General features: G+C 40.1%; 1 protein-coding gene across 1 annotated transcript in view; it reads left to right on the plus strand.

Moving 5' to 3' along the window:
* Positions 1-16,825, plus strand: part of LOC134792886 (trithorax group protein osa) — a 107,450-nt gene that overhangs the window by 18,989 nt on the left and 71,636 nt on the right. Inside the window, exon 3 of the mRNA XM_063764686.1 lies at positions 16,304-16,465. Coding sequence (XP_063620756.1) covers positions 16,304-16,465 — 162 coding nt within the window. The remainder of the gene's footprint in view (positions 1-16,303; positions 16,466-16,825) is intronic.

Genomic DNA, 16,825 nt, shown 5'->3' on the forward strand with positions numbered 1-16,825 from the left:
TTGCTGAAATCACTTCACATCCCCGTTGCAGCATCTGTAGAGATCTTTATAATTTGAAATGATGACGCCTCTATTGTCAAGGTGTTAGAGTCTTAGAGTGTGTGTTCAGATATGTTTGAGCATCTTGGCCGCTTCGATGTATCTGATGGCGACTGTACTTACCGAAAACACCGCACCGTACACTTGGTTGATTTGGTAGTTCTTCCGAACAACACCTTCATCGTACTTTGCGAAATCGAATTACTTATTAATTAAGTGTAATTTAATTAATTTACTACACATTGTCTTATGTTCTCTCGTAGACAAAGATGTCCTTAGAAAGATCTATTGTTTTACTTAATACTGTAATAATTATGCTTTCTGAATCATATTTAACTCTTTTTATTATTGTTGTAAGATATCAATTTGTGGCATTCAATATACGGATTGATAGTATTATGTCGGATGTGCCTTTGATCTTATCAACTTGACCGATTACAATCCCAATAGCACTATGCAGATTGTAATTTGCGTCTATGTATCACATTATGTGTATGCAAGCCGCAGATTAATTCTGATTGATAGCTCAGATATGTGGGGATTAGGGTCAATAACCTGAGAACATATGTGCGTGTTAGCATAATAATAACAGGTACCCGTAACTTGATGCCTAATCTACATCATCTTTATTAATATGACTGTTTAGCATTATATCATGCTTCAATTGAGTTATTGTCCGTATGACGCTGTCATGTGTTTGTTTAATGCTTTAGTCTTCTTTCATAATATCTAGCAAGATCTTTACGTGTTAATATGCCTGAATAATAAGAAGATTAACGTGATTAATTTCAATATAAGCGTAGGTCTAATAAAGAAACGTGTATTCCGCTCTATCGTCGCCGTCGAGGCATTATTACACGATTCATATTTAAGTCCCAAAGTAGAGAGCCGAGTCGAACGTTTTCTCAGAATCGTTGAGCCGGCGGCGGCGGCGCGTCGGAGCCTCATCCACTCAAACGAACATAACGTTCTATCATACTTAAGCTTCTCTTAGCGCGGATCTAAATCCAATAGCATAGGTTCTAAGTTCGCTTGACAGCGCGAGATACGCTCGAATGACGTAAGCCGCTTCGCGCTCGCTGACGTAAGCTCGTTGTGCAACGGAGCTCGGAGGTACGGTTTGAAGCAGGGCTCTTGGAGCGAATTCGTGTAGAAATCGGAGTTAAGAAACCGTCTCAATAGGCGGGAGGACAGCTCGGAGGCAAGGGCTAGTGCAGGCTGTCATTAGCGTTTAATAATACCTTACAGTCCCTTACACTCGTAACATATTACGTATATAAAGCGTAACTTTAGTATGATTATTTTCGTCAGCAGTGTATCGTAACCATAATGAAAGAGGGGTATGTAGGTAACTGTCTTCTCAACATTAAGGTTTTCTTATTTGCAGAAATATATTCCCTACTACATATTAGCGTATTGATATTGACACTTCCCTGCTGATTTAGTATGATATGCTTATATCAGGTTAATACTGTTGAAACGTTAATTAATAGCTAGTACAGAATAATACCCTAATTTAAGTAATACAATATGAAGCTGATTGCGGTGATGGCGTTGTTTATTAGCATATTTGTCGCAATTTCTTATATATATTTTTGGGTCAACCATTATAACATTTTTAGTGAGTCTCTTTATGGTTCTACCATGGATACCCAATATTTAATCATTCCATGACATAATCATTTCCCATACATAACTCGCACTTTCGATCATGTAAATTTCCTTCGTCTTCCAAACAACTAAATATCTACACAGACGTGCACTACTATGTCATAATTTCTCACTTTACCATTTTTATATTTAAGTTTAGTTTTTAATTAGTTTATGTGTTATTTTAATTATGAAATAAACAGTTTGTACTCTTTACCATTATTGAATCACATAAATTACACTATAACAAATATTAATAAGTAATATTCTCATTCAATAGAGTTGCGAGCGAAAATGAAAACGTGGAAAAAGTCCGATAGCAAGCCAGCGTCTGCGATTTATTATTTGATTCAGTTTATTTCTAATTCTCCGTTAGCGGTAACTTGTTTGCCATTTTTCAGTCTGCCAATTCCGTTTGACGTAGAATATAATTTCACATTTCCCCGGTCATCTCTGTTTGATTACTTAATTGGAATTTAGATATTGCTTCAATTTGTAATAAAATACCTATAACTTTATTTTAAAAACACCTATCCTATTTTAAATTATGAAAATACTTGCCAAAAGTTAATAGTTCTAGGGTAACGGGAAGTAAGTACATACTCTATACATTTTGATTACCTTGAGAGTGTCGAAATCAGGGACCGTTACCGGTATTCTGACTACAGGTTATTATTGAGGTATAACCGGTGTAATTTGAATTTGGGTATTTATATCACTAAACCTCCGAATAGAGGTATTCGAATACCGGTATTCAATTGTGTTATCGGTTTAGCCAATTGACAACAAATACTACTATTTGATAGTTTACTCCTAAAGCTATTACCGGTAATAAGTAAGTGCCAATACCGGTTGTAGTAGTACTACGATTCGTTCCTTCGCTACTCGTCAAGGACGTGTTCTAATATGCACAGCATTTGCAACGCCAACGTCATGGAAATGTCATCGTTAATGTCAAATTTCTATGAAAATATGACGTTTATATTTTAATAACACTCCCTCACTTTGTTCTGTTCTAATTGGTGCAGAATTAGCTTAGACCAGTGGTTCCTAACCTGGGGGTAATTACCCCCGTGGGGGTAAAACTGGTATTTTACGGGGGTAATAAGCTAACCTAATATAACAATACAACAAACGTACACATTTTATTTTTTATTACCATTGGGAGGAGGGGTAAATCAGATTCCCTAGTTAGTCATAGGGGTGACCGGACTGTAAAGGTTAGGAACCACTGGCTTAGACAGACTCTAATATCTAACAAGGTCACGCCGATGCCACGCCGATAGCACAGCGTCGGCGGCGGCGGCACGAAAATTTTGGCGGCGAAAGCGGCGCGCCGGCGCGGCGCTCATATTTCATATGGAAATGTTTTCTAAGATTAATTATTTTCATTAATTCATTCATTCATTTGGATTTAATTCGTAATGTTTCTTGGTTAGTATTTTCCTTGCGTGTCGTTTCACTCGGTAGCAAAGTTTGTTTAAAGGATGACTCACGTTAGACCGAGCCGTGTCCGGGCCGGAGCTTCCGGAGCTTACTTTTCTATGACATGACAGGCGATCACGTGATGCTTTTCATAGAAAACGATGCGCCGGGAGCGCCGGCCCGGACACGGCCCGGTCTAACGTGAGTCATCCTTTAACCTCGTGCCTTGAAACGGTCGCAACGCTCAATTTTACAGTTTTCGGACCACTTGCTACGCTCGTGGTTAAATTATGAAATCTTTCGCTTGCACAGCGATCAATATTAGCATGAGGACTTAACAACAACTTTAACCTCTTGTAATAATTATTTGTTTTACAACCGCTAAGTTGTTGGTCTTTACTCTTTGATCACGTGCAGTGAATACCGGTATTAAATACAAAGACCATTACCGGTATTCTGAATACCTGTTATTATTGAGGTATTAATGAATACCGGTATTTGATTATGTCAAATAGTGTACAAATAGCGATAAAGACAAAAACGGAATGACAGCAATACCTCTAATTCAAATACAGGTTTAACATTTCAACCGGTATTCGTTTGGCAGTTTTTATACAGGTATTTAATAAAACCGGTTATACGGTCCCTGGTCGAAATATACGTTTTTTGCGGCACAAACGGTCGTAGGTATATTATTTTTTTGCGTTAACTTAAAGTTTGATTTTTTCCCAGCTTAAAGGGACTGTAGACCTGAGTATAATTTCAACTCGATACCTCCACGCGTTCCCGAGACAAAGGGTCTTTACAGACAGATGGACGGACGGACGGACGGACAAAAAAGTGATCCCTAAAATTACTAGGAAATCTGAGCGTTACCAATAATATTTATGCCCCCTTTTCAAGACGTTCAAGAGTTGGGCCCTAAAAATGGCAATTTTTGTTAGGTGGTAGTCCCAACTTCCCAGTCAACTTTGGGAACCATTGCTATAACTATAAGTGTTCCGTTTTTTCCTTTTGAGGTAGGAAAGCCCAAAAAATAATGGGGTCTAATATATAGTTCGTTGAATGAATATACAGTGTACAGTGAACAGGTTGCCAACTAAGATAATTAGGTGCGTGTATTGCACTAATGACCACGTAAGGCAATATCTGGCCTGATGCGATTTGCATGTATTTGTCCGCTAAAGTGACTGTGTCATACATGGGATGATTGGGATATATCGATTGAGTTGAAGTCCAATTATTTTACAAATCTAGGAGTTCTTGTCACATGCGCGTTTAAACATTGCTAATTTTCTTTAAAACATAGATACATATATGTACTTTATTGTTTGTCATAAGATTATCATTGCTCATGTTGACTGATTTTCAAATATTACAAATTTGCGTTAAAATCACTAAATATTACCAAGAGGGAGGGGGGGTCAAAAATAGGCCAAATATGATCACATGATTTCTGGACGACCCCATGATACTCAAACGATTTCCGTACTGTGGCGTGTCCACCGTGTGCCACTAAACACCACGCAGTTGATGCTCGCATAAAACTTTGGTAACCCCTGCACAAGCTCGTGACTTCTGGTCAGTGTTCCCCGTGCGTCAAGGTTGCAAGTTTCCGGAAACACGGATCTGGACACGGGTCTTTGTTTATATTGACCGACCAATCACTTCCACCTCCATTCATTTGCACCAGATAGGGATGTTAGCACATCATGTCGAATAATTTACTATCATAATACATAATTATATAAAAATAATGCGTTTTTTTGACAAAAACTTCATGTTTAATACAGCTATTATCGCGACTTCTTTCAACAGCATCATTATGACAGGCGTCATAATTCCATAGAAATTTGACGTTTATGGTAAAACTACACACTCTGTGCTGTCAAATACGCTGCAGATTTAGCTTAGCCTGACTCTATTATAATTTATAACAGTCCTCCAGACCATTCTAACAAACCCAAACACGATTAGGTTGCGTTGTTTTATCACAGAATTCCAATGGCCATCTCCTGTGTCCATAATCAAAACAGCTCGATGATACCATAATATTGCATTGTCATTGTCACCCAACTTACATATATTATGTAATATTATGTATGTGAAGTTTCAGCTCAATCGAATATGATGATCGTTTATTTTTTGTACTCTGTATATTTGTTATCTGTATTATATATGTAATTTTATTTATTTAAATTCACGGTATATTAAGTATATAGGGTGGAACATCTCTTGGGACTGAGCTGAAAGGATAGTGTTATCCTAGTGATCTACAATCGAGTTATTATAATCGTAAAGCTGGAATTGACACATGTCATGTCATTAATAGGATCTTCTTGCTAAGGTTGAAAGATGAAACATACAGATTTTTGCACAAATGTTTGACAAACTGTATCTCAAAAACGGTTAGAAATATTAACGTGATTAATAAGTGAAAAATAAAGTACTTAGCCTAAACAATTCCCCGTTTGCATAAAAGTCCCTCATTCTGTTCCACCCGATATAGCGAAAACGGGGTTTACTTCTACTGATCTGTTGAAACTTAAAACAATCGAAAATACAACACTGTCGAGTTTGTACTTATAAGAAACGTCTCGAAAAGTGATTGATACATGTGCTAAGGAAGGTACAGTCGGTAATAAAAATGTAAAAAAGAAACACTTATATAACGAAATTTGTTGACGTGTTAGAGATCTTCACTTTTAGTTTCTTGCTTTGTGGCGGTAGAGGCAGATGCATCGGAGGGAGTCACTTTCTCCTTGTAAAGGAACTAGGGCGCGAGTATATTGTAGTAAGGATTCTGCCGCGTGTCTCCGTACATAGGTTAGGTGGTATCTTGCGGGTATTGCGGGTTGTGAGATAAGGCCCGCATCCGGGTGCAATGAATGCGACGGTTTCAAGGGCGCGCCTCAGGTGATGACGTACGGCACCCCACCGCCACCCACCGCGGCTCCCGCGGGTGTTCCGGCACCCACCTAATAATGCACGTCTGCGCCCTGTCTACCGCGTCCGCACCCGCTGCAACCTTGAGTGCTCTTGGGGACGCCCGCAAAGAAAAACGAAGAAAAAAAGACAAAAGTCTGCGACCATCGACACAAATCTTGGTCACCCTAGTCTCATACTTCGCGCAACCGCGACGGCTTCTATACAGCCGTTGAATCCTCTTAGCTTTAGTCGTCACACGTGTACTCCAAAAACAATAACAAACGCTCATAATAAGAACGACTATCTAAACAAGAACGTCGATATTGATTGTAGCAACTGACGGCAGATAACAACAGTGCCGCTCGTCAGCGTCACTGCAATTAGACATTGCGTAGTGAATATCACGTTGATAGCTCTCTAATTATCATAATAATAGTGGAGGCGTACGATGGGGGTGGCGTCCCCGTCAGCTGAGCGAAAACGAAAGTAAACAGAACTCGGTCAAAGGGTTTGTACTCACCTACCCGCAATATTTATGTGGGTACGGGGGGTGTACCCACACCCGATCCGGTCGCCTTCCTTTGATGGATTGGTTGGCGACTGGCGCGGATTATTCCACTGAAACTCGCTTCAACTCCACAGGCAGGCAATAGCCGCGATTTCCTGTTTTGCTCTTCCAGACAAACTTTACCCCCGAAGTTATAACTCTGGGAAAGTGGTCGTTCATATTTTGTTTTGTTTGCGACCCTTCTTTAACAGTTCTTTTTATAAATCTGTTGACAGGAATCGTTGTTTAACAATATATCTTTCATAGAGAAAAAGTTTATACATAAAGGTGTACCTACCCGACTACCCATTGTGCATCACAAACAAAAAAAATATAGGTGTTTATGCTTAAACTAATAACGCATAGACAGATAGTCCCCATACGGCTAACCTGTCAAAAGTGAAGCCAGAACACGATCGATGTGTGCGTGCAAGGCTCGTGTTTTACGCTCAGCAACACACACATATATAGAAAAACGTGTGGCCAGTAGGTATATAGATATTTCCCTCAAAGTGGGGTATTTTAACCACATCCTTAACACTTGGTTATTAATAATTTGTAAGTGTGTAGATTTGATTTTGTAGCAAAAGCTTTTTATGTTCCTTTTAAGGATTTTTTGCATTTCTGTAGTTTTCAATAAAAAAACTGATATATATTTACTATTTTTTATTTAAAATGTGCATAAAATAATAACAATAATACATAAATTGGAATAAAATAATGAAGTATTTAAAAATATATCATTATTATTATAATTAATAAAATACGTTCATGTTAACCGACGACTATTTATTGTGTGACAGAACGACATGACAGCAATTCATATAAAAACATATTTGGAACACCACAGTTCCATATTTAAATCAACACTGTAGATGGCGCTGCTGGATATCATAAAACTACACCCCCACTATATCTAAGCATAGCCATCAGCATCATCAGCATTAAAAAAACAGCTTTAAAAAGAACTACACATACCTACTACTTAGGCACAAGTCCTAACTTCTCAACAAATCTAAAGTGCTTGACAAACCCTAGACTCTTAGTTAATAAGTCAGCTGGCATCTCAGCTGTCGCTAAGTATTTTGCTTCTACCACACCTTTAGCTATTATATCCCTACTAAAGTGGTAACGTATGTCAACATGCTTCGACCTATTATGAAACACAGGGTTGGCAAATAACTTCAGAGCACTTTGGTTGTCATTATAAATTGTAATTAATGACATCTTATTTGTAATTTCATGGTACAATGACCTTAAGTACATAGCTTCTTTAATACACTCAGAAATACTAATATATTCTGATTCACAACTGCTCAAGGACACGCTATTCTGCTTCTTACTGCACCATGAAACTACACTGCCAGACAAAGTGAAACAAAATCCTGAATAGGACCTCCTATCAAGAACATTACTGCCCCAGTCAGCGTCAACAAACCCTGTAAGCTTTGAATCAGACTCGCTACTATACCTGAGGCAATAGTGTTTTGTTTTCTTGAGATAACGCAAAACACGTTTGGCATGAGCCCAGTGTTCTCTACCATGACAGTTATTAAACTGGCTCAGATACCCTACACTAAAAGCAATGTCAGGCCGTGTCAAAACCGCTAGGTACATGAGACTACCAATGAGTTGTTGATAAGGTAATTCAGTATCACAGCTCTCACCTTTATCTAAGCTCAATCTTTCCTCCATAGGAGTTTGAGCAGTGTTACAGTCTGTCATATTGAACTTATGCAACAACTTGTTAACATAATCCTCCTGATCTAAAGTTATTACATTATGTTCTTTATCAACACACACATTCATACCTAAGCACTGTTTGACCTGACCAAGATCTTTTAATTTAAAATGTGAAGACAGTACCTGTTTCAAACTTTTGGTTTCCTTTTCATTATTAGAAAACACAAAGAAATCATCGACATATAGAGCTACTACAGTCAAACCATTGTCATTTTTCACATATAAGCAAGGTTCAAGTTTAGACCTAGTATAACCATACTCGGTTAAGCAATCATCTACCCTCCTGTACCACGCCCTTGAGGATTGTTTGAGACCATATATGGCTCGCTTCAACTTAAGCACCTGTCCTTTACCTTCAGATGAAGGAAAGCCTTCTGGCTTCTCCATATAAATATCCTCCTCAAGATAGCCGTTCAGGAAAGCAGTAGTCACGTCTAAATGAGAAATATCTAAATTTAATTGAACCGACAAAGCAAATAAAAGTCTGAGAGTTGTATGCCTTACCACTGGCGCGAAGGTTTCGTCATAGTCCACTCCGTACTTCTGAGTATAGCCCTTGGCTACTAACCTGGCTCGGAACCGCACATTGCCCTCACTATCGTACTTCTTCTTAAGTACCCACTTGCACTTTACGACACTAGAGTCTTTTGGAACGCTGACAAGCTCCCAGGCCTCGTTGTCTTCGAAACTTTTCAACTCTTCTGCCATAGCTTGTCTCCATTGCTCTTTCTCTGGTCCGCGCAAAGCCTCTGATAGTGAAAGACCACTGGCATCATCCATCCTGCTAGCATCTGAACATAGATTTGAAATGCCATACCTTTCAGGCGCTTTTCTTTGTTCTGCTGTTCTCAGGACTGGACCGATCCTCTCAGGAGCAGGAACATTTTCAGGAACTGAAACACTCTCAGTTGTGGTGTCTGCATCCTCATACTCACTAGGGTTCATTGACTCAAAAGATGAATCAGTCAAAGTTCTGGAAATATCTGGACTCTCATCCCCCACTGAACTTTGACACCCTACTTCAGCTTTTTGTATTGTTTGTTGTTGAACTTCAATTTGGCAATACTCTTGTTTTTCAAAAACCTTTACGTCCCTCGCTATGAAAAATGTTCTCTTTTCAGGATCGAAAAGTCTATATCCTTTGACCCCTTCTGGGTAACCCATTAGGATAGCTTCCTTAGACTTTTTCTGCCACTTCACCCTTTTCTCTTTGGGGATGTGGACCATGACAGTACTGCCGAAGATTCTTAGGTGACTTAGGTCTGGCTTTGTCCCTGTCCACATTTCAAAAGGTGTTTTGTTGTTCAATCCTGAAGCTATTGTCCTGTTCCGTAGATAAACTGCACAACTACATGCTTCTGCCCAGAATTCTGTGGGTAGCTCGGAGTCAAATAACAGGCATCTAGCCTTCTCACACACCACACGATTCTGGCGCTCGCACAACCCATTTTGTTCAGGCGTATAAGGGTTCGTCCGTTGATGCAGTATCCCATTTACCTTCAGGAACTCGCTGAACTTCTTGCTTGCATTTACTGATGTCAATCTTGTCGCTAATACTGAAACCTTCCACTGCATCCTTCATTTTCGTCATGTATGAGCTGTTAACATGGGCGAGACGACGGTGCCAAGTCTCGGCAGACACTGCCATAGCAACGTTGGTCGTATTTTCTGGCATATTCAATTTGTAAACGCCGTTTGTCAAAGTAGCCGTAGCAACAAGCTGTCCACTTCTGTTGTAAATCTTACAACCTTTCTTAGTGAAGTCTACTTTATTACCTTTCTTTATCAGTTGGCTTACAGATAACAGGTTCGTAGTTAAACTCGGTACACATAAAACATCTTCAACAGTTATGTCGAATTCACTGTCGGGAGTCACAGTCGTAATCTGTACGTTTCCGGAGCACAACACTGGCATACATGCCTTATTTGCTGCAACTATCTCGCGAGTAGCCGGCTCGTATGATGCATTCATAACCCAACTTTCATTTGCCGTAAAATGGGTACTAGCGCCGCTATCAATGTAGTAATCATTTTTCTTAAAGTCGGCACTTAAAAACACAGCACTGAATGCATTCGACTGTTTACGGGTAGTATTTTTTTCGATATTTGGGCACTGATTTCGATAATGCCCCGGGACCTTGCATCGAAAGCATTTCACATTGACAGTTCTGACTTTTGACATTTCGCCGCCATCCTGTTTACCACAGACAATCTTTGTTTTATTCTTATTGTTATGTTGGTAACTTGACGTACTCGCGAACGCACTCTCAGTCTCGTTCCCATTCCTTGTCAAATTTGAATTTTTCTCTTCCATGTCTAAAAGTTTTGTTTTGATGGCATCTGTCGTGATAGAAATGCCGGAATGCTCTATTGCCATGATCATTGGGGAATATTTCTCAGGCAAACCTGCTAATAATAGCGAGCCGATCCATTCATCACTAATGGCAAAACCCGTACCACTTAATTTTTGACCATTTTCAACCATTTTCGTTACGTATTCTGTCATCGAAGTTGAATTTTCGAGTCTTATGGAAATTAAATTTCGCAACAACGTAATTTTTCTGGCGAAACCAGAGTCATCAAATAAGCTTTTGAGTTTAGTCCATAATTCAAACGTAGTTTTGATGCCTTTTACATGGACATACAAGGAAGGGTCGATTGTCAAAATCAATTTCGCACGGGCTTTTTCGTCATCTGCAACTTCTGTACCCGTAGCTTCTGGCTTACGCGCAATAAACCTTTGCGTGCCCTCTAGGATAAGAAAATTCTCTGCAGCGAAAACCCATTCACAATAGTTCTCTCGGCCACGTAACTTGGGCACATTCGTCACATAGTTTGGTGACGACATCTTCGGATTTCTGTCACAGATCACACTCACAATATATCACACACGATACACTATAAACTGGCAATCTAATACTTGACTAACCCCCCGTATTTATCACTTTAAATCGCCCATAACCTATAATTAATAAAATACGTTCATGTTAACCGACGACTATTTATTGTGTGACAGAACGACATGACAGCAATTCATATAAAAACATATTTGGAACACCACAGTTCCATATTTAAATCAACACTGTAGATGGCGCTGCTGGATATCATAAAACTACAATTATACAATTATACAAGGAACTTAGCGTATTCATTTTAAACGTCATGTCTCATTTTGAGGAAAAAATATTAACTACACTGGCAACATTTATGAGAAATGGCGGCTGACGAAACTTTGGATTTTTGTATTTACGATTACGTAAAAATATCACATTAAACTCGATACTTACGCGTGAAATGTAATGTCAGTCTGTTTGTTTTTATGATATGATGCGTTGTGAGTGTTGTGACGTCCATTCACTGCACCAGTGGTGGGCAAAGTACGGCCCGCGGGCCATCTGCGGCCCGAGAATGGATTTTATCCGGCCCGCCGCCGGTCCTATGAAATAATTAGTATATGGGCTATATGGTATTGGCTCACGATTATCACAAATAAAAAAAATGGCTACAATTCTGGCCCTCCACTTAAATTTCCTAAACTTTCTGGCCCCCCATGAAGAAAGTTTGCCCACCACTACACTGCACAAACAACCATCTTTCCATGTGTTTTTGATTTTTAAACGGGAGGTGTACACAAACCGATCTGACCTTGAGAACTGCCAGGGCCGTTCGAATACGGTGACACGAGTGCGACGACGTCGCACTTGAAATGGCTTCACTTGGTATGTACGGACACTCTATCTATGCCTTATAAATCTATGTGTTTATGAATATCTCGTTTGGAATTGGAACCGACCCCTTTGATTCCATCGATTCGATACGAATGACGAGTGTAGCCGCGATGTTAATTGGAATGATAGCCACCGTCCTATCGTATTGAATAGGTATTTAGGTTTCGGCTTTGCTGGGAAATAGGCCGCTGCATACCCAATTACGCATGCAGAACTGGAAAACCCAAGGCGTACCGACGCCCTAAGCCGATTGAATCCTTGCCCTTTTGAACTTCGTTTTAATGTCTTGATAGGACAGGACGTTATAATAACTTAAAGACGCCTCCAAGTTTGGGGAGGAATAGTCGATGCCGCCATCTACATAAATTGTACTAACGGTACATTGACCTTTGTCCTTATGCTAAGGATAGAAATGGAAGATAAGTACGTAAGGTTAATAACATGACATTTCATTTGATTTCGAAACCCAGTGACTGAAGAATTCTTTATTTATACAAATCGTTTGTCTTTGCATATGATAGAGAAATTACTTTAGATATCCATTTATGTTTTTCGAATGAGTGTGATTTAGACCCACCCCGGACACCCCGGCTGTCTGTGGCTATCCTATCGCATGCAAATAGAGGAAGTGAAGCAAATGACTCCTTGAGCCGGTGTCGCAAATATCGGCACAGGCTTATCTGACAACCTTGAAACGTGACCGCGGAGACCGCGGGCCCGGAGTGAAAGCATTCGGAGATTGACTGAATCACCGCTGCAGTGAACCGTGTCGAGCACGCCTCACTTAACCGCAGGGGTACTGCTGATAACATCGTAAATACTAGGGATGTACCGACTAGTCGCCGACTAGTCGGGAAAGCCGACTATCCGGCCTCATTTGTAGTCGGCGATTAGTCGGCGACTAGTCGGCAAAAATGGCCGACTAGTCGGCACTTTATAAGTGACAGAAAAACAGGACGAAAATAAATAAACAGCAAATATTTATTTTCATAAGATTTTCACCTATTTCACCCAAATTCCTATTTAGGGTGCTTACGAAAACTGTTGTTCAAAATATTGACCGTGTGGTCGCTTTCTTATGTCCGATTGTCCGGTCGTCGTATGAAATATAGCCTTAGATTTTTTTTATTTTATTTTTTAGCATTAATACAATATGATAAATAGCGCGAACGATTGTTTTTTACTGCATCTGAATCGAACTTAAACCAAACTAATGATCTGGCCGACTAGCCGACTAGTCGGCCGCCTAATCGGCCATCCGAGCGCCGATTAGTCGGCTAGTCGGCCAAATCAATAGTCGGTACATCACTAGTAAATACTACTTTACTTGCCTTCGGTGTTCCTCTGAATACCATAGAATGTCTAAAATAAAACTGAGCCTGTTTCTAATCCCTTAATCCTACCTTCCTTACTTTTAATCTTATGGGTACTGCGTTGAGCTACACCACTTTGATGTCAGCCAATATACATAAAAATATTTCATAACCAAATATTTGGTATCGTCTTGGGTCGTCCCATTCGTTTTTCATCAAGTTCTTAAATTAGTCCTATTCTGCTTTCGTCACTCATTCTACATTCGTCACAATCGTCGGTGGCTTTCAATTTATCAGAACAAGTTGTCGGTACAAGATTGATCGAAAATTTATGTTATGTCTTATTGTGTTGAATTAGGTATGATATAATTGAAAAATCCCGGTTGTGCTCTTGGTAAGAGAATTGAAATTGAAATTGCATAATGATGAAAGAGGTTACTCATCAAACATTAATGACGTGTAGATTTCTTTTGCGCTCGTCTTATTAAATCCATTCCTCGGTGAGCTCAGTGTAATTGCAAAGAGGATGGAGCATAATGCCTTTAATATGCGTACCCATTAGATGCATGGTCAAGGCCATAAGTAAATATAGTCTCGGAAAAGTAGAAGACTCATTTGTATACGTACACATAGCTGCAAAAGTGCATACCCACTATAAACGTGATTCATTCATAAAGTGGATATGCACTTTCAGCTCGCTGTACCTCATACGTTGAAATAGTAGCAGGGAATTGAAACAGAAGCGTAATAATCTAATAATTGATTGTGCATAACAAATGCATTGGTCTCAAGGCCGTTGGTGGGCGAAGTAGGGAGAAAACACCCCATAAAGTAACATCAGAAAGCTATTACTTCGAACACGTCACTCCAGCCATTCATGCACGGCCGACTGAAATGAAATGTTTTCTGCGCCCACCTCATCCAATATTTAGCGAGGCTCGACGTTAATTGCGGCCTGTGCAGACATTGTAGTAGGTACTGGTAGGTGCGTAGTGCACTCGTTCGCAAGTAAACGGGTGTGCATAATGGATGCACGGTCAAGGCCGCGGCCGACGACCCCTGCACGTGCGCAATTGTTTCATACCTTATTGTTGTTGGATGGTAGTTTCAAATCTTTGGTTGATTATGAGGTGAATTCATTGAAATTTGATTACTAAGTTTGGCATTAGGTATTTGCTGCAGGCGCCCTATTGAGATACCTCAGTTGTGCTATTAAAGGACATCTTGAAATCAAATCTTGACTTGACTTGACCATGTGCTTTAAACGCGATTTCACTTGCGACACTGTAATGTATTGTTTCACATTAATGTAAGAATACTTAGTATTGTTTTCTTTTTAACATTTATGTGTCGCATAGAAAAATGAATGATTTAGAAAATCGTCCTCCATACATGTTTGATGAAACATACACACCTCGCACGAAGTACCTATTTTGCGATTTCCTATTACGAGTTTACTAGCATACATAGTATCTAGAATCGTGTGCGGGCCTATTAAGATTGAAAGTTGTTGCATAATTAAAATATGAAAAACAGATAATAGCTGAACAACAAAAAGTAACAATGTTAACTCACGTTATCATATTCAGCATAGTTGCAAATATCTTCGACAGAATGCGGTAGCGTGCCAACAAAATATAGGTTTGTGTCGGTATTGAAGTCGGTTGATTCGATCGCTATGGGATTGTTTAAGTGAGTCATGGCCAAGGACGGCTTAGATGATTAATCGTACGATCTCATACCGATTAGATTGTTGCTCGACATCTGTACGAAACATGTTTACCGCGGTGCTATTTTCCGCAACTTCATGCCATGTGGTTTGATATCTTAATCGTTCTATTAAATTCTTCGTTCTTACATGGTACTTATGATCTAATTTTTTTTTATTTAATAGCCTATTTTGTGTCCCACTGCTGGGCAAAGGCCTCCCCTTTCTTCCGCCACTCATCACGGTTTGGTGCATGTTCCCGCCAGTCGCTGCAAAAAGCGTCAAGGTCGTCCCGCCATCTCTTTTTTGGTCTACCTCTGCCCCGGCTAATCTGGTAGAGTCTGTGCGGAAAGAGAAGAGCCGTGAAATGTATGGGATCCAATACATTCTACGACTCTTCTCTTTCCGCACAGTCTCTAATGATCTCAATGGTCATTTAATTTACATCTCAACTTCAAGCGTTTTAGATAATAATTAATATGATAGGTGTTCAATTTCATTGATATTGTTATTTTATACTTTGCTGTAGCAGGGTTTTATTGATTGTAGTGACCAAGAGAAAATAGATAAAAATGGAATTATATTCTGACCATCAATACATTATACATTTAGTGCAGTGGAAGTAATCAGTACGACCCCTGCTGTTTAAATAAAATATTGATGAACATTGTTGCTACCAAATGTATCGTTCTTTTTAGGGTTCCGTACCCAAAGGGTAAAACGGGACCCTATTACTAAGACTCCGCTGTCCGTCCGTCCGTCTGTCACCAGGCTGTATCTCACGAACCGTGATAGCTAGACAGTTGAAATTTTCACAGATGTATTTCTGTTGCCGCTATAACAACAAATACTAAAAACAGAATAAAATAAAGATTTAAGTGGGGCTCCCATACAACAAACGTGATTTTTGACCGAAGTTAAGCAACGTCGGGCGGGGTCAGTACTTGGACGGGTGACCGTTTTTTTTTTTGCCGTTTTTTGCATTATGGTACGGAACCCTTCGTGCGCGAGTCCGACTCGCACTTGCCCGGTTTTTTATTCTTAAATAAAGTCATATATGTCCAATAGTCTGGCCTCTATGCCACTGACATGACACATCAGGCAGGTTCATCTTTTAACTACTTGTGATACAGTTTATGAACTATTGCTTCGTTAAATTAGCCAATGCTAGTTACTGTTGATTATTATCTCATTCAGTTTTAACGTATCGGAATATTTTCAGGGTTACGAGAGAGGCGGTTCGCCTCAGCCTCCTTCGCAGCCGCCGGGCGCGCCGAGCCCCGGAGCGCCGCCGAGCGCGCCCGGCGGGATGTCCCCGACGCAAGACTCGCAGCACCCGCCACACCACCCGCCCCACGGGGCGCAGCCACCTCCTCAGCACCAGGTAAATGCCAGCACCAAACAGAGGCTCGCTCGCAACTAGAGCACCGCCAAGCGTGGGAAGACTGTCACCGACACAAGATATGGAGTGGCTGCCCCAAATCCACGCGCCGCTACCTCATTATCTTAGGGCCGTTTGTACTAAACTTTCTGTTAACGTCATCATCATTCAATTTAAGAGCTGGGCTCTTGTCGATGCAGCGTGATGAAGTTGTCTCCACCTTGGCCGATCTGAAGCCAGCCCTTTAGTGTCCTGGTACGACACGGCCCCTACATGCTCCTTTACTTGGCTCATATAACTTTACCATGTTTTTCCCCTCCCTCTCCTTCAATTTATCTATGATGTTTCTGATGAAGTGGTCGT

The sequence above is a fragment of the Cydia splendana genome, chromosome 1 (assembly GCF_910591565.1).
Source record: "Cydia splendana chromosome 1, ilCydSple1.2, whole genome shotgun sequence".
Taxonomy (NCBI): domain Eukaryota; kingdom Metazoa; phylum Arthropoda; class Insecta; order Lepidoptera; family Tortricidae; genus Cydia; species Cydia splendana.